The 25,056-nt window shown below is 27.6% G+C and overlaps 1 protein-coding gene across 6 annotated transcripts in view; it reads left to right on the forward strand.

Moving 5' to 3' along the window:
- LOC136976992 (rho guanine nucleotide exchange factor 10-like protein) overlaps window positions 1–24,701 on the forward strand; it is an 81,778-nt gene extending 57,077 nt beyond the window's left edge. For all 6 annotated transcript variants that reach the window (XM_067272397.1, XM_067272396.1, XM_067272395.1 and 3 more), the window contains 14 exons: window positions 975–1,196; window positions 1,276–1,367; window positions 3,060–3,223; window positions 7,333–7,445; window positions 7,701–7,825; window positions 10,070–10,161; window positions 10,294–10,406; window positions 10,544–10,815; window positions 12,357–12,508; window positions 13,564–13,709; window positions 13,800–13,974; window positions 16,117–16,473; window positions 16,551–16,803; window positions 22,165–24,701. In XM_067272397.1, the coding sequence (XP_067128498.1) occupies window positions 975–1,196; window positions 1,276–1,367; window positions 3,060–3,223; window positions 7,333–7,445; window positions 7,701–7,825; window positions 10,070–10,161; window positions 10,294–10,406; window positions 10,544–10,815; window positions 12,357–12,508; window positions 13,564–13,709; window positions 13,800–13,974; window positions 16,117–16,473; window positions 16,551–16,803; window positions 22,165–22,588 (2,700 nt within the window). In that variant the 3' untranslated portion in view covers window positions 22,589–24,701. The remainder of the gene's footprint in view (window positions 1–974; window positions 1,197–1,275; window positions 1,368–3,059; window positions 3,224–7,332; window positions 7,446–7,700; window positions 7,826–10,069; window positions 10,162–10,293; window positions 10,407–10,543; window positions 10,816–12,356; window positions 12,509–13,563; window positions 13,710–13,799; window positions 13,975–16,116; window positions 16,474–16,550; window positions 16,804–22,164) is intronic.
- The last annotated feature ends 355 nt before the right edge of the window (window positions 24,702–25,056 follow it).

Here is a 25,056-nt window from a genome sequence, read left to right on the forward strand (position 1 = left end):
AAGTATACTTAAATTTTTCCCTCCAAAAATATCACCGTAAAAAAGATTACATCTTTAAGGTGTGTCTACCTGATGGCACTTTATTGTTTAGATCTAGTGTATAGACATTGAAGTATCATCATTTGGATAGTGCCTAGACCAGTGTTATCCAACCAAAATTGTTTACTGGGCCAAAACCAAAAATAAAAATACACTGGGCTGCACATATTTATTTACAACAAAACATATACAATTATACAGTATTTTGTATGTATTTTAATGTGAATCTTTCTTTTCAATTTTTTCACTTAATTTATTAATATCAACAGATGTTTGTGATGTTTTACAACATAGTTGGTTTTTTAATTTTTTATTGGTCAATCTATTACGACTTTTACATTTAACAATCTTCAATTTTGAGAAAAATAATTCACAAAGCTAGGTGATTCCCATTGCAGCTGTAATCTTCTGAATTGAAATAGATCTATCTGCAAATTTGTTGGAGCTTGCTCCATAACAACGTCTAATGGACATAAGAAAATATTAAATATATTCTCATAAATTTTTAAATATGAAAATCTCTCTTGAAACTCTCCTAACTGTAACCCACTGAGAGCTGTTTGAGAATTAAAAGTTGTCTTATGCCATAAAATATGGTTTGTTGCATTTTAATAACATACCTGAAAGTTGTAAAATGTTTCTCATGCAACAGTAATTACTGGGTGAATTTTTCAAATTCAAAATTTACATTATAAAATTGAATTAATTTTTTTTCTTTAATCTGAAAGTTTGATTTTCTTATTATATTTGCTATTAGAATGATAACATAGTATGGATTGAATTAATGAATTTTTTAGTTAAAAATAGTACCTTTTGAAATTATTTATTGATTATTGTTAAAATTAAAGTTTGTGAATAATTTATTATTGCTAAATTTAACTTCAGTTGATTCTGTATTTAATTTTATTCTAAATTGAAAAATGTTTTAATTATAGGATCTTCTAAAATACACTCCAGCTGGACATCATGACAGAATGTCCCTGCAACTTGCTTTGACTCAATTAGAATCTCTAGCAGAAACACTTAATGAAAGAAAACGTGAATCTGAACAACATCATGCAGTCAGAGAAGTTTTAAAACATATTGGAAAATTTTCCCTCAAATCTTTTAATGATAAAGATCATTATCTTTTACGTCAGGATGATGTATTACAATTGGTATGGTTAATTTACTTATATATTTTTTAAAATTTGTAAGGAAATTTTATTTTAAACATTCTAACTTTTCATTACTTAGCAATTAGACCAGAGTGGAATTGTTGTGAAGTCCAAAGATAGAAGAATTTTCCTCTTAAATGATTTACTAGTCTGTGTTTCTGTTACTGTTAGGTATGACTTTTTAAACTGATATAATGAATAATTTATTTAAAGATATATGTGTAAAGTAATAAAATATGTATACTCTAAACTTCTACTTTGATATTAATCTGTTCCAGAAATCTCATTACATCAACTAATTTATTTCATGATCTTAGTTCACTAACAAATATAATTTCTAAGAGCTATTTTTTTCTCTAAAAGTGTGATATAATTTACAATGGAAATATTAATTTAATATTATAGCCAAAGCATGGCTTATGAGCTGCACTTGGTTATCAAACATTAGTGATGCAGCACTTACAATTTATGTAAACATCAGATCCTGATTTAAAAGCTTAAATAATATAACTATATCTTTTAAAAGATAATAAAAATATTATATTAGATGGGATAAGTCACATTACATTAATGTCATTACAGTAAATAAATGTACTCTGACTGGTAACAACAAAGCTGTGTTGTCATAATACCATTAACATCACAATTTTATACTGTATTATCATATCATTGGCTCTTGATGCAATTCACAAAGCATGTTATCTCTGTCATATAGAAATGTTTAATCTTCAGTTTTCATCAGATCATATTTAAATGTATTTTATTTCAACTTTTGGTTATTTGTGAGAGTAATTTCTTCATATGTGTATATATGCTTTTACATTACTTGTAAAAGCATATATACACTTCAAAACCTTTCTGAGATATTTATTCATGGTATTTGTAGATTGTGTCATAGTGCCTGTATATGATTGGTTTGACAATTGAATCATTTTCAGATTTTGTCAAGTTGCATTTACCTATTAATTACTTGCATAAAACAATTCAAGCAAGTAATCTGATAGGGGGAAAATGATTTGTTGGTTATGCAAAGAATTATACTATCAATACAATTTTTTTTTCCTCACTTACAATGCTATAAAAATTAAAGATGAATTACATATTATATGCATATAAATATTAAAACTAAACTATATTAATAAGTAAAACATAAAAATTTTAATAATTATTTATTTATATGTTTATTTATTGAAATTAATAAAAATTTGATTTACTTGAAATTTTTACATTAAACAATCAGATTTAATTTAGATCTAATTAAAATGTTATATTAGCAGAAATAATTGATGATAGGCTAGTTTGATAATACTGAAAATGCTATTCTGCATAATCTTGTTCTTATCTAGTCTTATCATTCACAATCTCTAATTTCATCATTTACATCAAGATTATGATTAAGACAGATGAAATGAGTAAAATAAAAAAAGACCACTTATGATAATCTAAACTATATTAATAAGTAAAACATAAAAATTTTAATAATTATTTATTTATATGTTTATTTATTGAAATTAATAAAAATTTGATTTACTTGAAATTTTTACATTAAACAATCAGATTTAATTTAGATCTAATTAAAATGTTATATTAGCAGAAATAATTGATGATAGGCTAGTTTGATAATACTGAAAATGCTATTCTGCATAATTTAAACTGAAAAAACACAAATTATCTGTTTTGATTTATGTTTGTTTGATAATTTCATAAATATTAATACAAAATCATTGGTATAATTTGGTTTGAAATTCTAGACATTGATAAAGTTTTGAATTGTCTTGTATTCTGATTTTCAAATTATGAAGTTGTTTTTTTTTTTTTTTGTTTGTTTCATTTTATCAAATTAAAAATATACAATTTTTATAGAACAAATGATGCTATTCCAAATGGAGAACGTCTTAGTTTAAAATGGGCTGTATCACTTCAAGATGTTGAAGTTCATGAAGATGTAGCACCAGCTACAAAAAATCTCTTGGCTTCATCTGGAAAGTCACGTTATGGAAGTAATAGAAGTAATGAAAGGCATGCATGTAAGTGTTTTTTTATGTTCTATTGGAAATTTTGTAGTAGATTTTGCTTTCTGTAATGTTGATTACAATGATTTTTATATAACAGCAACTAAATTTAATTGATATATTGTCATACCTACAGATTTAATGCTAAATTGTAATATTTATTGAATTTAGAAGAGTAGTTGTTAATTAATAAATGCTCTGTTATATTTAATAATTAATGATTTGGAAAAATAATCTTTCAAATGAAAACATAAAATTGTATTTAAGGAATTGAAGTCCTTTACAAATATATTTAGCAAATAAATAAAGTAACTAAATCCTTGATTTATATGATATTTATATTGAGCAATTTTGTTTTCATGTAGTGGGAAATGCAATAAAATTTTATTTTACATTCTAGAATTTTAACATGATGATAGACTACTCTAAATATTCCTTGATATTTTACTTTAAAATTAAAAATTTAAATTAGTTAAATTAAAATTTAGCCCTAGGCTAACTATATCAGAAAAATTTATATTAAAAAAAAATTAAAGTAGAAACCAAGATATGATGATAGATTTTTATTGAAACAAGACCATTAACATTTTCAGTAAACTAATTAGAAAAAAGGGGAATTAAAGAAGTTAGGAGCAAAAGTGACAGAATTTTCAACTGAAAAAAGAGAGAGAGAGATTACTTTTTATCTACAAGCAAAGTAGATACAGAATAAATTTCATTTTTGTTCGTTTTTTATAATAGTTAATGAAAATAGTTAATCTTGGAATCACTCTTTATCTCCAATATGATTGTTTGTTTTGATTTATATGATTCAGTTTTGCACAGAACCAATCTTCCATGTAAATTGAGATTTAGGTGTATACAATTCAATGATGTTACATATTAATTTTGTTTTTTAATAAAATGTGATTTTATTGTGTAAATAAATGTCATTTGAAATAGTTCATTGGTAAAGCAATAATAAAAAACATGTATTAAACTAAGGATGTACAGTAAGATAATGATAATTCAGCATGCTCTGGACTTGAGCTATTCTAGATTATCAAGACAGTTCTGCTTGAATGGGTAAAACACAGAAAATAACAAAAGTGCCCAGTACATATGTACTGTATGTTTTTGTTATTTTATTGACATAATAAAAACAAAGTTAGTAAATATTTGTTCTGATTACACAGTAGTGTAATCAGAACAAAAGATACAGATTAACACATTAAAGATACAGATTGCACAAAAGTATATACCAGCCTCTAACAAAAACAAAAGCTGTTTTTTAGCATTGTTGACAAATCTGATACTGTAAAAGTAGCACAGAATTTTTTGAAAGTACAAAATTTTGCAGAGTAGCATACTTTGTTTCGAGTGAGTGAGTAAGTAAATAAGTAGCAAGTAGCAGAAAATTAAAAAAATAATAATAAGTAGGAGTAGTCATTCAAAAGGCACAGAATTGACTACTTTTTGCCCAATTTGTCAACACTGGCAGCATATGACTGACTGGAAGATGGGTGTACAAATCATTACTGAGTGGTAGCAAATGCTCAAATACAGTGAAAGGTCTGACAGACTGAGTCAGGTATTTGCTGAAAAGTGTACCTCCGAACCATCAAGAATTCTGGGTTATCAAAATCTCACTATATACTAAAACAAAGCAATCTTTTTCTTTAAAAATCTTCTGATTTAAGTAAAAGAAATTTAAGATTTTACATATTATTATTAATTAATAAGAAAAAGAGGTCCATTGCAAATTTCATCAACAATTCATTTTCAGTCATTGCATGAGTTTATTGAATTCAAGAATTCAATAAACTCATGAATTCTTTGAGTTTATTGAACTCTTGAAGACATATTTTAATTCATTCAAAATTTTTGTTCAAAGTTTGTATGCTTTTTGAATGCTATATTTTTATCAGCTGATTATCTTTCTGTTAAATAGTAGCCAGTATTAGAATTAATTTGATGATTATTTGAGTCCAAAGTATGATTTGTCATCATAAACAATGTGTAATTGATGACATGAAACTGATTGTCACCTGACTGCTTAGAGGTGAAATTTAATCTTCATATTGCACAAAACTTGGGGCACCATGGTTATCGTTTAAGTTCTTAAATAACTGCTGCTTATGAAATACAAAATTTTTAATTTGGTTTTTGTACCTTTTTTTTTTTTATGAATTTCACACCGTATTTTTCCAATACTTGATTTATGTAAGGCTGTAAAATTTGAAATTCAGCTGTATCTTAGACTGATAACATGATTTTCCATTAAACTTTTTCAGGGATCTTACTTTTCCTACCTAAAAATAGGATATATTATCATCAACACTATCAACTTGGGTTAAAAATAGATAATGACAAGAATAAAAATTTAGAAGAATGTACTGAAAGAAAGACATTATGGTTAGTAATAGTATATTTCCTACTTTTCCCACAAAAAAGGTAGAAAATGTAGGAAATAACATACTCAAAACTCACAAATCGCATTGTTTTCTGTTAAAGATATATCTAATGTATTTTCAACCAGAATTTTATGCTGTTTCGTCATAAATTCAAATTTTTCTAAACAGTTTTTATTTTTTGCCATCAGAGTTTAAGGATATATAACTAAAATATATTTTTCAACTTTGATTTTGTTAATAAGTTAGTACTTTGTTTCTTTAATTATTTTAATAATGCTTAATGCATTTTCTGATTTTTTAGCCTTTAGTACAACTTATATAAAAATATACTTGTCATGCAGAATTAATAAATAAATAATAAATCAAAGTATAATCTTTTTAGAAAATTTTGGCAACCATTCTATGAATTATTAAGACAAATTTAAAGAGCAAATTCATTTGTAGATTGGAACTGTTTAAAACTAATACAGTGGAACCTCACTTAATGAGCACCTCACACAACGAGTATTTCGCATAACGAGCAAAACAAATTGTAAAAATTTTCCTCGCTTAACGAGCAATGTTTTGCATAACGAGAGACAAGGAGAGGAGAAGTCCCAAATTGTGAACATGCTCCATCAGTCTGTTTAGCACTCGTTCCGCTAGCATCTTAGTGTCGCTTGTGATCACATATTTTTCCAAACTTTTGTTCACACGTATTATTTATAAACATTAACAACCAAACCTCGTTATATAATAAACACCTCAAACGATATGCCAAATTCTTGGGCTATGAAAAGGCTATAATTAAATATTAGAAATTAATTAATTTGACTAGAGGTAGGCAGTTATGCCGACATCTCATATTAAATTTAATGACCAATTCCAAATTAAATTTTAGAAATGTCTGAATTAAAAATTAACTATTTATAATTATTAAATTTAATACAAGATGTCGGCATAACTGCCTACCTCTAGTCAAATTAATTAATTTCTAATATTTAATTATAGCCTTTATATAGCCCAAGAATTTGGCATATTGTTTGGAGTGTTTATCAAACATATCTGTGATTTTTTTTTTTATTTTCTTTTCTTTTGCCAATTGAATTCTCATCCCAGGTTGGTTCATTTCGTACTAGAAGAAAAGATGATGATGATTCACGCACCTTAACAATGTTTATTGTATAAATTTTTTTGAATAAACATTATACATAAAAAAGTATTTTTTTGGCGTGGAATACATTATCGTGTTTTATATTAATTTCTATGGAAAAAATTGTTTTGCTTAACAAGTGTTTCGCATTACAAGTAAGACTCTGGAACGAATTATGCTCGTTAAGCGAGGTTCCACTGTATTTAGTATATTAGTTTTAAACAGTATATTCTAAACTAGTATATTGATTTTTTTATTTGAATGTATTTGTTACAGTATCACTTTCATACACTGAAATTACTTTCAATTTATATTTTTCCTGTTTTATTTAAATTTTAATTGGCTTGCATAGATATTCAGATCTATGCAAGCCAATTAATATGTAAATAAAACAGGAAAAAATATAAATTGAAAATATTATTTTCTAATGAGATTTTATGTATGTTATTTAAAAATATTAAAAAAAAAAAATTGTTTTGATGATGATACATTTTTAAGCAAGTTTTCTTCTAAGAAAGTTATTTTAAACTTTTTACAGTATTAAATCAAGTTATTTTATTGTTTATTATTTATATGGAATAATGAGTGCTTTATTTCAGATGGTAGCGGAACGATGCAATCTTTATATGAAGAATTGAGTAATTTGGTACAGGATTTAGAAGTCATAAGCCGTATCACAGCATTAGTATCAACTCTTCATTATTCCTATAGTGTGAGTATGTTATAGAAATAATCTTAAATTATAAATTTCAGTTGTGGAAAAATAGTTATTCAAATGAATGTTTTTTCTGAAGATAAAGTTCTCATATATTTTCTTACTCCAAATTCATCTTTTAAATAATATCATCGTGCCTTTGTCTTACAATGCCTTATAAATCAAAACATAAATTATCATAAAATAATAGTTTAGTAATTATTAAATATTTTTTAAAATATATGAATTATTAAAATAACTAATATATTTTAGGGTTTAAATATTGAAACTCTTCAAGGTTTTTCTCAAGGAATACAAGAATCTATAAGACAGAAAGATGAAGAAATCACATTGTTAGACAGTTGTTGTTTGCAATTGGCTGTTCCAATAAAATCAAGGTAATTATTTTAGTATTTAAGTTTAGATTAATAATGAACACATTATACCAAATAAATGTTTAGTTAGAGAAAACTTTACTTTTCACTATATATATATTATCATCTTTCAGAATAGCAGTAGTTTTTTCCTGAAGACTTGTAGTTTAAACTTTTTCCTCTAATATTTTCTTTTATGTAAAAATTATAATTAAAAGGAAAATACAAATTAATTTATCTAAAATTAATAATTAATAGTATTATTTTCTATTAGAAAAGCATATTTGAAATACAAAGAGGAATATTTTTGAAAATAAATCAAAATTTTAAAGATTATTTATTCTTCTAATTTTGGAGATTGGATGGAACAGATAGTGAGGTAGTCAGCTTACCATTCTGTGGATATGAGATCAAATTTGAGTAATCCACTCAGTTTCTCTCATTGGCAGTAAGTCCCATATGTTGGCCCCAGTCCTTTGCCACCTTGTCACCCTCATTATAAGCATGGCTGAACTGCAGATAAAGAAAGGTCTTCTTACTGCCCATAGGACAAAGTAAAAAATGAAGAAAACTATTGAAGACAGAGTTTATATAATAAATATACTGTAACTAACCCAACAGTTATTAAAAAATACCAAATGAACAGCTGGATTTTTCGTTGGGTTATAAGGCTAAATAATTACATTGCAATTTAACAAGAGAGCTGATGTTTTTTGTTAAATATAATAATTAATAAATTAATTTATTAGTGGCTCTGGCAGCCTGTTTTCTGCCAAATTATTTTAGTAATTACTTAGCCTTGTAGCCCAATAAAGAATCAGGTTATTCATTTGATAGAACTATACTTGGTACATCGTTTTAATATTTTTAATCTCACTATTTGCAACTTCTAAGAAATCTTGTATCAGAATTTTTCCAGATGAATTTTTGTATCTTTTAATTTGAATTTTTTGATTAATAATGTTTTAATTCTTTTTTTATAATTTTTCCCATTCTTATGTGCTGCATTTGAGTTTGTTGGTTATAAGTGCAAAATTTATACTTTTGCTAAATGGAATTGAGAATTTTATAATCAGATTTTATTAAAATTATGGATACCACTCTTTGGACAATTTTTTAATTTTAATTTGGTTTTTTATATTATTATACTTAAAATCAATTATTTATACAATCAAACCTGTATATAGTGAAAATCTATCATTAACAGAAAATTTCTTTGATCCCTTAAATTTTTTGCAAAAACTAATGTAAATTAACCTGTATATAGCGAAACCTGTCCAACGTGAAAATGGAACAGAAAATTTGGCTGTATAACAGAAAAATTGGTATCTTTATTTATTTATTTAACACAAATTTAACAAGAAGTTTACAAGCATAGCATGTATGAATTATAAAAAAGTCAAAAAATACACATACCCAATACAGAATAACAAAATATGACTACTGTATTACAGTAATTTTATTGGGATTTGAACAAAGTTTTTGCATATTTTTATTAACAGCTGTTTTTTACTTAACATAAATATCTGATGTAATTATAAGTTGTAAAATTTAACACACTGTTCCTGATGTGAGATTGTATTCTTTGTCTTCAAGCTTATTTTAAACTTTTTTACATCACATTTCGTTTGAATAAAATCAAAGTCGAAATGTCTGCATGCAGGTAAAATGCACATCAAGCATATTATGCATGCTTTTTAAGTTTCATAAAGATATCATGCTATATAAACAGTGAAAAATACTCATACTGTTTGTAAAGGGTTTCTATTGGTATTTGATTTAAATGCAGGCAGAGAAGGGTTACTCATTTTTATCTAAGAGAACTTTTTTATGGATGAGTGAAAAAATTAAAGTCAAAATAAAAATATTTGTTATTAACCGAAAATTTGTTGTAGCGGGTGGTGATTGTTTGGTTGAGTACTGAGGTACTACTGTATTTGATTAACATGATTTTGATATACACAGTACATATTGAAAAATTTATTAATTCATTAATTGACGGATACCTATAGTAGGTAACCTGTATATAGCAGAAACCTGTCTACTATGGAAGAGATGTTCAGTTCCTTGAGGTTCCATTATAGATAGGTTTGACTGTATATTTTAAATATCTATTGGTTTTATAAATTGGATTAAAAAAATTTAAGATATAGACTTTCAATAAAATATTTAACAACGGTTATTTCACATATTTAAAAAATTTTTTTAAATAAATTAGCTTATTTGATATTAATAATTTTATTTTTTAAAACTTTGATTTTTAAATAGGTCACCTAAGGAGACACTTTATTTTCAAATGGCCACTCCAGCTATTAAAAGAGATTGGATTACAGATCTACGTTTAGCTAAACTTGCTCTTGGTAAATTAAAATTTTAAAAATGATTTTTAATAAATTTTTTAAATGAGTAAAATGTTAGGTTTTATATTAAATTATTTCTTAGAAATAAATAAATATAATTACTTACTTATGTATATTATGCTTTGTTTTTAGATCCAAATAATACTCCGGCTTGGCACGTTCCAGATCAAGAAAAAAGGCCAAGTAGTAAAATGCCATTATTTGTCAAGTCTTCATCTGTTTGTACTGCTAACTGTGCAACTGAAGTAAGATTTTAATTTTTTTTTTTTTTTTTCAAATTGATGTTAATATTTAATAAAATAGAACTTTGATTATCTTATACTTTTCAGTCACAATAAGTATCTTTTATTAATTCATTAATTTTAATTTTTAAAAATTTTAGGTAAAATGTGGATGCTATAGCACAGTATGCACAGGTTCATTAACAGGTCAACAATACTTGTGGTTGTGTAGTAGTGATGGTGTAAATAGTCATCTTGTGGTTATGGCTGTTCATCAAAAACTACTTAAACAAGTTGCTGCATATGATCTGAATGAAACTCGAATTCTTACAATGGAAGCTGTTCAAGGTTGCTCACCAGAGAGTGGAAACGATCAGCTTAATGTTGCCTGTGATTTTTCAGATACTGTTTGGTTGGGGACTGATAGTCGCAAGTGAGTATTTTTTGTATATTGGGAGCAACACGTCTATAGATTATATATATTATTGTATACAATACTCATTACATTAAGAAGTCCTTTGTAAAACTATGTTCTTTATGTCCATTTCCCATTTGAACCACAGAACTTACCACTGTAAGTGTATTGCAAACAGCTGCTTATTAAAAAAGTGAGAACATTCTACATTAGATCCAAAGATACAGGCATTTAGTTGAATGGCTATAGATTTTATTGTTTTGCAAGTTTTTACATTATATTTATTTTTATTATATATACAGGGTGAGGCATAATGGAGTCCCACAATTACGAGGTGAATTTAAAAAAATAAATAAGAGGTACAATCTCTCTACACACCGGTTTTGAAATAATTAAAAAGGTACAAGAACGTGGGAAAAACTATTTATTCAAAGTACATGTAAGAAAGTTTTGTTTTGGTTAGGTTTTAAAAATGATGTCATTAAATCGTAATTGCTGTGCCTCCTAGAGGTGTTGTGGAGTAGCGATGAAGCACATTTTCATCTGTCTGGCACAATGAACAAGCAGAATTTTTGTTATTGGGCTGCTCGAACCCCCCTTCCCCCAAGAACTCCACAACAACCTCTTCACAGCCTGAAAGTCACCATTTAGTGTGCTTTGTCCTTTGTAGGCATCATAGGGCCTTTTTTTTTTTCCTTTTTTCTTTGAAGAGGATGGTGTTACTGTTACTGTGACATAAAACCAATACTGCGCCATGATGCTGGTGAATTTTTTGCTCCCCAGAAGGAAAGAATACAATACAAGTGGCTTTTGGTTTCAACAGGATGGAGCCACAGCCTATACAAACTGCCATTCTCATGCCATTTTGACAGAGATGTTTCCCGGTCAACTAATCTCTTCACGAGAAGCCATTGAATGGCCCCCTCGCTTCCCTTATTTGAGCCTCTGTGACTTTTTCTTATGAGGGTATCTCAAGACAGAGAACCCTACCAGAACTTGAGGCCATTCATGAGGAAATCACCAAAATTCTCCAGATATGCTGGTGAGAGTTGAAGAAAACTTCAAGGTACAGCTCCAAATGTGCATCACCCATGAAGGCCAACATTTGGACGACATAATTTTTAAATCCTAACTAAAAAAAACGTTTTTACATGTAAAAAAGTTTTTGAATAAATAAATAAGTTTTTTTCATATTCTTGTACCATTTTTTTAAAATTCACCTCGTAAATGTGGGACTCCATTATGCCACACCCTGTACATTGTTTAAAAAGAAACAAAACCATTAATTTAAAGCAAAGTGTTACAAAGGATTTTATTTCAATTAATTCAAATAAAGAAGTAAGGAGTATGCTGTGTTGTCTAGAAAAAATTATCTTCTAAGTGTAAAAGTATTTTAAAATTTTTTAACAGTGAATTAATAATTATATTTGTGATATTAGAAACCTTGTTATCAGTATTCATGAGAGAGTATATAACATTAAAATTTTAATTAAATGATTAACAATTAAAAAAATAATTTTCTTTAATTACATGAAGTAAATAATTAATTGAAATTTCAGAATAATACTATTACAAGGTTCATGCCCAGAAAGGTGGGAAGAAGTTGGATCTACAACAGTTACTGCAGCTGTTTTACAAATAAAGTACCATTGTGAACAAGTTTTTGTTGCTTTAGCAAATGGTTCTGTTGTGATATTTAGGAAAGATTCTGGTAAAAAAATTTATTATACATTATGCTGTAATAAGGTATTTTATATCTAGAGTTATATTATGATGATTTTAATTTGAAATTTTTGATTTTTTTTAATATGCTCAATTCTCAGTTGACAAAATAGCATCAACATAAATATGGCATTCAATGAAAATGGAAGGATGGAATCCTGAAATATTTGTTAAAAAATAACTAATTTTTTAAAAATGCTTTTTTATTTATAATAATAAGAGAATTTTTTGTTGTTGTATCTTATGGATATTGACTACATTTGATATATTAACAATGTTCTATCCAGAATTTTTTTTGCTGGGTGGTCAATAAATGCTGGGCAATCTAACACTCCTCATATAAATAACTTAATTCTGCCTTGACAACAGCTTTGAAATCCATGGTTCTGTTAAATTTTTGTTATTTTAGCTACTTTCTTGTTTTTACAAACTAAGTAAATTCTCTGATTTGACTTTTATTTTATGTTGTTTATTTAGGTAATGTTATTAACTTTTAATAAAACAAAAGATTTTCACTTATCTGTGTGAATACAAACTGAATACATGTTCTTTAAACCTATTTACCTATTGTAGATATGTTAAAATACTTTTAGGTCAGTTAACACTTCTCTATGTGTATCTGTTCGAAAGAACTTCTATTTGTTTACAAAACACATTCAAAATTTAAATATGGGTTAAAAATTGGGATTGAAATGTGATTTCTTTTTTTACAGCTTTTGTATTTGTATACTTCTCTTCAATTTTATCTATCAGGCAGCCAGAAAAATCACTGGAGTGCCCTGCCTAGTATAAAGTGCCTGGAAAGAGAGAGAGAGAACACTATATTAAAAAATATATCACAAACATATTTATTTAATGTGGTTATCTTTATAAAATTTAGTTAGCTTACATATTTACGAATATATTTGTGTTTACCTTAAATAAACAAAATATACTAAAAAATTTTTACAGAATAAATTTTTGTTAATTATAATCCCAAAACATTTGTTCAGTACACGGATATTTTTATTTAGTGATGTTTTTTTATCCTCTTTCTTTCATTAGATGGTTGTTGGCAATTATTGAATCCTATAATAGTAACACTAGATGTTGAACAATCAGTCACTTGTATTCTTCCTCTTGGTCTAAACATGTATTGTGCCTGTGGAAATAAAGTTTGGATAGTTGATGCTCTTACTGCTGAAATACAGGTAGATAAATTTTCAATATTAAACTATTTTATAATGAATTTTCCTTAAAGTTTTCCAAATTATGATGATTAAATCAGTGTTGTTTTGCAGAAACATTACACAATTCAATCAGAAAATGAAGGCCATGTGCATCTGTTAGCACATTCGGGTACTGGATTATGGATAACAATGAAAAATTCAGCCACTGTTAGACTTTATCATACTGAAACCTTTCATCATTTACAAGATATTAATGTTGCTTCAAATATTGAGCGGTTATTGACAGGTAGTTATATCAAATAATATATAAAATCTAGTAAAATTAATTTCATTTATTGTTAATTTTATTTTATATAAAAACATTAAATTAACTTTTAAAAGACTTATAATTACATAAATTTGTAAACTGCCTAATTTGTTCCAAGTTTTCATTTTGTTTTTAGTAAATCAGGAATTATTAAGCATTGTTATGATATTTTTTTATAAATATAGTAGTTTATTTATTTAATGTATTGAAGTAATTTAGTTCTTTATATTAGAAATAATATTTTTAAAGTATTTAAATTATATATATATATATGAAGGTCATTCCTAAAGTAAAGAACATTTTTTTCTCTAGATATTTTTATTTAAGATAATGAAACAAAACTTATTTTACAACACATATGATAACTTAGCTACTTTTCTACGTAATCCCCATACAAATTTAAATGTTTGTCTTAGTGTATCATCAGCTTTTCTATGCCATCTGCACACTCAGTTACTGCCAATTTCTTGAACCAGTCATTAACAGCCTCTTTCAGTTCGTTGTCACTTCCATGGTGATTTCAGGCCAAAAAAATCCTTTAATTTTGGAAAAAGATGGTAATCACTCGGAGCCAAGTCCAGGCTATAAGAAGGATGTTCAAAAACTTCCCACGTAAACTGCTGAAGCAAGTTCTTCGTCAACACAGCAGCATGTGGACGTGCGTTATCCTTGAAAGAAGCACAATACCTCTGGACAACAATCCCTGCCATTTGTTTTGAATGGTGCAGTTTAGTCTGTGAAAATTTACAGACAGATAAATTCTGTCTGTAAATTTTGATAGGGCATACTTTTTTTCACATTCAAAAAGCATATTACCCTACGAACCTCTCACTTGGTGGAATCTTTAATTTTGTCACACATTTCAAAGTCACACTATAAACATTAAACAATTGTTGTGGCTCGCTGTTAGCGTCAGACCGGCGAGAAAAAATGAGGAGGTCCATGACGAGGGGTGGGGGGAAGAACCGTGCTGCTCGTCAGATCAAAACGTTCTTTTCTTTTAGAATGACCCTCATATATATAATTTAAATATGTTATTACATTTTATTAAAATATATATATATTTTAATAAAATATAATTTGGTTCTATTTAGAAGTTCAAATTTAATTGAGGATTTTATTTTAATGTATATTATAATTTGTAGTATTTTCAAATTGTTAAACATATATTTGTATTATAATGTTAAAGTAAATTTACATTTTTGCTATTAAAGCTTTGGGCAAAACTGTCACAGCAATACACACATGCTTGTTAATGTTTATAGAAAAAATAAGGAATATTATTAACAACAATTAATGTGTTGTTAAATTAACTACATCTTAAAAAGAGCTTACAAATTTAACTTTTTTTATAAAAATTTTAATTTTTGGACAGAACCACATTATTATTTTAATAAAGGTATTATTACGCTAAATGTTTTTGAGATTTTTCATTTTAATTTATATACTATAGAATTACAGATTTAATTTTTCTAAAAGCAAGATCATGATACCAACTAATTCTGTATTTAGATATTAGATAGGTTTTCCACTTACAAAAGTTTTAGTTAATTTCTTAATCAATTATTATAAGCTCTCATTAAGTCACTTATAAAAAAAATTATATATATATATATAATATACAGTAGAGAGTCATTAATCCAAACCCCGGTAATCCGAATCGCCAGTTATCCAAACAATTTTCAGTCAGACTGTGTCGTGCTGAATCGAATGTTTTTGATACTAGATTTACTTCTAAAATATAATTTTCATGTTTTTATATTCTTTAATATATTTATTTTGTTTGTACAAAATAAAGAAATAATTTTTAACGATACAATAGTCTCGATTATTATTATAAAAATTTTCGTTAGGCTTAAAATCGACGAAAATTCAACATGAAGCAACACGCAATGGAGAAAAATTTGAACATCGGACAGGTTAATATATTTTTTCGTACATAATCGGTTATCCAAACAAATCAATAATCTGAACAACCCCAGTCCCCAATTGATTCGGATTAACGACTCTCTATTGTATATATATTAGTAATATAATAATAATAATATTAGTATTAATCATCATCATCATCATCATCATCATTATTATTATTATTGAAATGTAAAATTGATTTTCTCCTAGGAAAATTACCAGATAAATCTGGTACAATTCATGTTACAACTTTGTTGGCGAGTCGTGGATTACTTTGGGTAGGTACTAATGTTGGCGTAGTTTTGACAGTACCATTACCTCGTCTAGAAGGAGTTCCCATTATTAGTGGGCGAACCAATGTTGCTTTTCATGCTCATCAAGGACCAGTGACTTTATTATTGAGCTTGCAAGTGAGACCGTCACTACCTGTAGTTCTGCCTTCTCCTCTCCCTATTTCTAGTAAAACAGTTCAAGTTCACGAAACAGCAGAAAATCCTAAAACACGTGTACAGAAACAAAAATCTGATTCAATGCTCCCATCACCAGCATTTGGAAAAAAATCACATGGTAAATTTAACTTTATTATTAGAAACAAATATAAAAATTTCGTTGAAGAGTTAAATAATATCTTTTTCTAACCTTAGGATTTCCACATCGTAACAGTTTTAGTGATGTGCATTTATCTGGAGCAAAAACATTACCTCGAAGCATGACATTTTGTCCTCATTCTCATCATTCACACAATGTCATTGATGATGGTAATGATGTCTATGATCTGTATGCAGATTTAATGAATATACAAGATTATGAAAAAGATAGTCAGGAGAAAGTGTATGAACGATTAAATCATAGTGATCCAGAGCTTATGAATTTCCATTTGACAACGCTAGATAGAAGGTAGGACATTGTTATGTCATTGTTATGTGGTGATTATTATTGAAATTATTATACATCAAAGTCTTCAGCAGTTTTCTTTTTTATTAAATTTTATTTAGTATGGATAAAAATAATTATTGATTTTTATTGAAAAGAATTTGAGATAAGTGTAAAATCATTCATGTATAATATATAAACAAATTATTATTTGATTAATGTATATTGGACAATGTGCTATAAGAAAAGAAAGATCTGAAAAGAGAAAGATGATACAGCTCATTGCCTTTAACTGTTAATCACACTTGAAATTCAACATATATATTGAAATTAAAATATATAATAAAATTAGGAAAAAGTTTTAAGCTGTTACAGTATTCTGTTGATTAGTATTACATAAAACAAAACTAGGGTTAGTTTTGTTTTATGTAAAACTAATAAACAGAAAATATTGAAAACAAAACTTTGTTAAACTTGGTTTGGTTTACAACAATGTAACTAATCAAGGCATAGAGTATTTTATAACTGCAAAAATAGGAATACACCTGTAAAGGAAAAACAAGCTAGGTAAAAGTAATTTGTGAATGATATCACATGAAAAATGTAAAACATTAAATTCCAGTTAATAGCATTGATTTTGCTGTAAAAATATATTGTTGCATAATGCAGTAAACAAGTTTGGTAAATTACTGTGATGAAAATAGTAAAAGAGTAGTAGTAATGTTTATTATAAAATATTCTTTTATACTCTAGTTTCTTTTCAGCAGTATCAGTTGCTTACATTTTCCAGTGGCAGGTGGTGGCATATCTGATGTCATGTCTGAAAGTAATTTCATTGGTGCAGAGAAAGTATCCTGTCTGTGAAAATTTCATGAGACAAATAAATCATTTACTCAAGTGTGGTGATGGTTTTTACTACATATGGTAAAGCTGCCTGCCAGATAAATAATTTACACAATCTAAATTGCTCGGTGAAACTGATTATTTTTATGTAAAGAAAAACACACAGAAAGCCAAGTAATGAAACTGGAATGAGTGCATGAAATTTAGTTGATTTTTAGGATACACACACAGCATAAGTGAGGAATTAGGAAATATGACTAATACAACTGGAGAGCATCAAGAATATTGCTGAATTGTTCTGAAGAGGTCAATTCGTTTTTTGACTGTCTAGTCTTCAGTGACAAAGCAACTGTCAGAGAAGATAAATCAACATAACTTATTAGTAAGGTGTTTTATTAATACCTGATAGTCATTATGTCAGAGATATTTCCAAGTGCAGTATATAATGGTTTGTCATCCAAACATGTGTGAGACCATCATAACATGCATTGTGTAACTGGTCATGTTTCAGAACTTCCTGATTATTCAGTTAGATTTAAGATAATTTATCAACTTCTCAATACCACCTATGCATGGCTGATTATGTGAATGACATTTTCAACCAGTGATTTATTGAACAAAGTTGTCCTATAAAATGGCTTCCAATATTCCAATCTGATGTCACTGGATTTCTGCATCTAATGTTTCTATGTATGTACGTACCACCCATGCCAGAAAGCTTGGATGTCCTTAAACAGAATTGAGTGAATTGGCATTAGTCAATGTGAAATTTTGAACAGGCCTGGCAGAAATTTGAATTTTATTGGGATGTGTATCATATCACTTATGGAGGTCACATTAGAATCTTAGATACTGACAAAATTTGAATTATTATTGCATACTTTACAAGAAGTTTAAAATCTGTATCTTCAATATTTCAATCACAATAAAGTGTCAAATCTGTTTACTGAATTATGAAACATCCTGTATATCTAACTGTTTTGGACATAAATGTACCATCAAATTGTTGTTAGTATAATTTCTAATGTTACTTATAACATTTACAGTATATAATATTTTTTGGTGTGCAATCATTATTAGTAGTGTTGTAAGAAATTTGGTTCATTAGACATTTTAAACACAAGATTGGCCACAGTCTTTTTAATCTATTCAAGATAAAATCAGCTGAAAGGAAAGTTGTTTTTGCTATACAAATTCTTTTCATAACTTGAGGGATAAAAATTTTATCTCCATGTACATTGAAAGACAAAATTTTTAGAACAAAACTAAACAATGCATTAAATGACAATCAAACTGGGTTTGTTTTCAGAACAAATAATTATTTAGTAAGATCATGGGCATGTATAAGTAACAAGTAATTAAGTAGGCAAGCCAATAACAGTCTGTTACTGGCTTATTTAGAAAACTTACGAATTCTCATTTATTGGAATTGCTGCCATCAAAAATTACAGTGCTTCATATTTTTTTGGAAAAATTTTCAATTAGTTATTTCTTTTAGAAATGGAAGACTGTGTCATTAATCAGGGATAATTTGTGTATCCCTGGTTAATGATACATTGAAATACATTAATCTGGAGAAAGTTTAATATTAGTTTCTACTTTTGTACATACTGTAGTACTTTATTCTTGTATAGTAATCTATATATATCTTATTGTACAGTGGTACCTCGGTATACGTCTGTTTTAGAATACATCCAATTTGGAATACGTCCTGTTTGGACGAAACAAATTTTGCTCGGTATACGACTTAATTCAATTATACACACCATCTATGAACAAGTAGCACTATCGGCGTACTAGACCAAACTAGACGTTTGCGGTGCCATGGTTTATAACTTGTTAAATTTCTTCTGATTTTAATTTGTAAGTAAAACTTTATTATTTTTATTAATCATGAATTGCAAAAAGGCAAATGAAAAGTAACAGAAAATTAAAAAAAATGACTAGCATCACAATGGAACTGAAAAAAGAGATTGTTGAGAAATATGGAGGTGGCATGTGTGTTCGTGATTTAACTGTTGCATACCGTATTTCAAGAACAACGATATTGACAATCATGAAAAATAAAGACATTATTAAATCTGCTAACATTGCAAAAGGGGTTAAATCAATTTCTAAATAGAGATCGGAGACATTAGATCATGTTGAGAAATTGCTTTTGCTTTGGATAACTGAGAAACAGTGTGTTGGCGACAGCATATCAGAAGCAATTATTTGCGATTATTACTGTAGTAACTTTAAAAATCTATAATAAAACTTATTTTTTTATTAATGTGCTCAAACAATGTTTCAATTATTTTACAACCCCAGTAATATACCATATCGAGAGGAGTTTTTTTTACATGAGAACGGATTAATCATTTTTACATTACTTCTTATGGGAAAGGTTGGTTTGGTATATGTCCTGTTCGGTATAAGTCCAAACATCAGGAACTGATTAAGGTCGTATATCGAGGTTCCACTGTATAGTTAATAGAAAAATTGTCATGTTCATTCTCATACAGTTTTGTTTTTTTCATAAAATATTTCATTGATTGTTCAAGATGAAAAATGTTTTTTTTTTATTCTTAATTTTTATGGAATTATGTAATTGAGTCATTGCCCACCTATCCAAGGATATAAAATAATAAAAAACTACTATAATTTCTTGATTTCTCAGTGAAATATTTAATCAAGCAATAAAATATAATCTCAGTTGTTTCTCACACATCTAGGTAGTAATAGATAACATCCAAATAATAATCTTTGTACCGTTTACTAAAAAATTTGTTTTTAAATGTTGTAACGAAGGTCAAATGGCACAAAATCATGTCAACTGGCAGCAAACATGATAATGAAAATTTAGTACTAGTTATAAGAAAGAAATGTCATTAGATCATTCTTTTCATATTTAATTTTTCTTCTCTCCTAAAACTTCTATATTGTATATATTTTATTTTAAACTAGCAGATGATCCTGGTGTTGCTCAGGCAGAAAGTCATGGTAGTGAAGATTAAGATTATTAGATTATAGCCAATTGTATCTGTTTTCACTGGCTGCTAGAACTATGATAACCTTACTTGAATAAAATGATTAACTTTAAATTCTAAAATCTAAGAAAACTTGTTTGGAACATTATATTTTGAATTTGGAACTAAGTCAAATATTCATTCAAATTCGTCTATTTTGGATTTATTGTTTTTGGGTTACCTGAAGAGTGGAAATGATTAAAATATTCATTAATTTCCAATGTATACTATATGTGCCACTATTTACTTTCCTTCTTTATTATTTACACTTTATACTGACTAAAATTAACACTCTCCTCCTTTTCCCTGGGAGAGTTGAATTTCCAAAAATCCCTTCTTAATGTGCATTCTCATGGCATACCATACCATACTAAAACACAGTCAAAAACGCAAAAAACCGCATCTAAAATAGTACAATAGAAGCCGAGTTCTTCAAGGTAATCCTTAATCTCTCCCTCGCGGGGGGGATTTCGAAAGATCCCTTCTTAGTGTACGTTCTTGTGATATACCGTCTACCAAATTTCAACTTTCAACTCCTAACCGTTTGGACTCAGCTTATTATCATCATTATTATTATCAAGCCATCTCAGTTTTATTATAAGATGCATTTTTTAAGTAATTGGCTCTAAATTGAGTGTGACATTAAACTGAAGAACCTTAAGTGATAAGAACTACAAGTAATAGTAATGTCTACACACAAGTTTGAGTTTAAAAGGTGATAACAATATCAGGAGTGTAAAACTGTACATTTTACTAATTTGTAGATACTTTCCTATAAATATTAAATAAATGACTATCTGTTCATAAATATTCATGGTTCAAGCCATTTAAGAGGGTGTTATATTGAAGTTTGACTGTGTTTTTAAAAAAAACTTAATTGAACTTATTTATTTAGTTATTTAAAAAACTTAAATAACTAAATTTTTTCAGTGGTTTACATCTAAAAGTTTATTTATATTGTAACTGTTTTAATAGTTATTTTGATCACTGTCTTTCAAATAAATTTATTGATTGTTGCATAGTAGAATTGTGCTACTAAATGAGACATTTTTATAAATTCTACTTGCATGTGTTATGGAAAACCATTGATTAGCATTGCATAACAATTTTGAATATTTCAGTCCATATTTGAAGAAATTGAAATTTCTAGATTCAGTAAAACAGTTTGAGATCAAATTATTATTTATATTTATATGAAATGATATTTGGTTGATAAAACATTCACTTTAGAAGATGGAATGATCATAAGTGATGTCAAAAAAATCTTAATTGTGGAATTTTAATACTAATTTATGTTTTTCTTCTGATTTGTTTGCTGTAAAATGGAATTATATTGTTTTATTTCACATTTCTATTTCTACAGAAAATAATCTTGTTTTGATCATCACAGATGTGTAGATATGAACTATATTTTAACTTTATTATGATGTATACCAGACATCCTGTTTGAAATTTTTAATATATTCAGTAAAATAATTAGCACAGAATTCAGTTACACCACACGAGTGTTAAAATTAATTATCTCTAATTTTAGGCTTCAACAAAAAACAGGAAGACCGAGGTCTTGGGATCTTTCTGCAATGGCCGTTTCCGAAGATTCTGATTCTTCAGCGGCGTACGATTCTACATCTACGGCAACATCTACCGCCACGACGGCAGAAATTGGTGCTTCGTCTCCAGATTCTCGCAGGCTTTCCGAAGATAGTTCGTCCCCGAGCCATCCATCAACAGTCACATTAATTCCAGAGAAATCACAAACACAGACTGATATTCAAAAGACAAAGACTCTGAATAGAACTGTTCGTAAGTTATCTCACAAATCAGCACACGACACATCACAGAAAACGGTCCTCATGCTGACCGGAGGTTGTGGCTACACAAATTGGAGGAAATCGTTAGAAAGAGAGCCCAGATTAATGAGTGATGCTCATATAATTTTATGGGAAATGAAACTGTGAAGTAGTCTATAACATTGTAAATGTTAATTAGTTATAGGCAATTCAAATTTATTTTCACTGTATTTAGTTAAAAGAAAGTAATGTGACAGTTTAGAAAGTAAATATATATTATATATACATATATTAAAGTTATAATTTTGTGAACAGCTGCAAATATAAGAAGTTGCTCTTTTATAGTAAATGTTTGTATATTGTCCAGAATTTTTTACATTTCTGTAATTAGCTTGCAATGTAGTCTCAGAATACAAGTCATCATCTGCCACATAACCTCTGGTATTGTGAAAAATCTTACCGTCCTCTCTATAGATCTGATAATTAAATCAAATTTTGTTGAGAATAGAGTTTCGGGGTTTGTTATTCTCAGGGCCCGTAAATTATGGTATAGCAATTGATAGGGCGTTAGAAGTTGAGATTTGGGAGTAATCTCTTTAATGTGTGTCGGAAATGTTTAAAATTTAATACTCAGTTGGTGCACAAAATAATTTTCAAAATTAAAAACAGTGCATTGGTTTTTTGTTTTTATTTCTCTTAAAAGATGTTTAGATGTTCCGTAATTTTTATAGGAAGGTAGGAGCAAATATTGTACATACCTTATACAATTTTTTTTTAGAATTATCTAGGGGCCAGTTAAAGTGAATCATCGTAAAATATAAATTTGATTCTTTTCTTTTTTCTTCTATTTTTCAAAGGTACAAAACATTCATTGATCACAAAATATATTTCTTATTTCCAAATCCTTTGCATTTAAATTATATTATAATGAATTTTTAATAAATTATTTTATTTTTGTTGAAACTTTATATCGAGTCTACATTTTTTTTTATATGTTTTATAGCCGATTTATATTGTGTTTATTCAGTTTTTATATTATTGTACCTGAAAATATCTGTTTCCCTAAGGAATTGTTGGTGCTCCTGTAAATTTTTACTAAGATAAAATCAGGATTATATGCAGAAGTTTAAATTTCTTATTAAAATTTAATAGTTTGCTACATTTAAACATTAGAGAGAGAGTTAGAAAGGATAGGGTGGATTTAAAAATATACTTAAGTGTAAAAATTCTAAATTAGTGACGAAATTAGTCACTTTAATCAAAACTTCTATATATATATATATATATATATAAAATAAATAAATTATATATATATTATATATTATAAAAAATAATAATAATAATAATAATGCTCAAGTTGTAATATTCATCATCTGTACTGTATTTTGTCAGAAATCTTCAAACATTTTGGCTTTCTAACCCATAATTTTAAAATGTTTTTTGTAATTAAATTATCTTTTAATCAAAAACAAAGTGGCAAATTTCAATTGGTAGTGAAGATGGTGTGCACCAGTTTTGTGCACAAAAAAAAAAAAAGAATTTTTTTGAAGTTTAATATACTAAACGTTAATCTAAACACTTTGCCAAGTGACAGTTTTTGACTGCCAATTTTTAGCACGATTTATTGACAATTTTTGACAATCATTTAAAAATAGAAAACAAAGCATCTTCTAAATATACAGGAAAAGAAAAATGCCATTTTGTAAATAGAGATTTTTCTTCCTTGTGTGATATTTTAACCTGCCATCTTTATAAATATTTTCTATATTCTAGTTTCCAAACTCTCCTAAACTAGATTAATTGGTAATAAAAAAGAAAATCCAAAGATAGTTTTGTACGCCTCGTGCGAGCTAATAATTAAATTTCCATATTGAGCGTGTGGCTTTCACCCATGTGTTTGGGGGTTTTAATTTATTATAACCTACGTATTGCGGTGCCTTAGATACCGTCTACATGCCAATAAATTGTAATTAAGTGGGTCTGTCGAAAGCTACGGAGATTCTTTCCGATCTCATCTTTTATCTAGATCGTCTGTTCTTCGTGATAAATAGTTAAAAGTTCCTCCGTATAAAAATTCAAATACGCTCGAATTACAAATGGAAATAAACTCTATCTCTTGTTACACGCCTCTCAATCTTTATACAGTATTGTTGAAAATTAAATTGTCGATTTATTGATTTGCAGCTAATTGTATTTTCTGTACAGTGTGTTAATAAATTTTGCTCTGTAGAAATTTTGCCCAATTGTCTAATTAAAGTATCAATAAAATATTTGAGTGATACTTTAGTTTTTTATAATTAATAATATTTATAACTTTTATATTAGATTAGATTTAAATATATTAAAAGTTTATTGTTGTTTTAACCATATACATAGTTTAGTTAATTATTATAACAAGCGTATAAACTGTAATTTCAATTTTCAGTATTACCATTTATTCTCTGATAACAATGTGATTACAGTAGAGCATCGATTATCCGACTTAATTGGGGACTGGGGTTGGTCGGATAACCAAAAAGTGTGAAAAAATACATTATTAGTATAGTGTATTAGGCCTGGTTTAAATACTAGCCTCCCTTTCATGGTCGAGCCAGTGCTGCCAGCTAAAACATGCAAAAATTTAACAAAAATAATAT

The sequence above is a fragment of the Centruroides vittatus genome, unplaced genomic scaffold (genome assembly GCF_030686945.1).
Source record: "Centruroides vittatus isolate TY-2023 unplaced genomic scaffold, ASM3068694v2 contig_439, whole genome shotgun sequence".
NCBI classification, from domain to species: Eukaryota; Metazoa; Arthropoda; class Arachnida; order Scorpiones; family Buthidae; genus Centruroides; species Centruroides vittatus.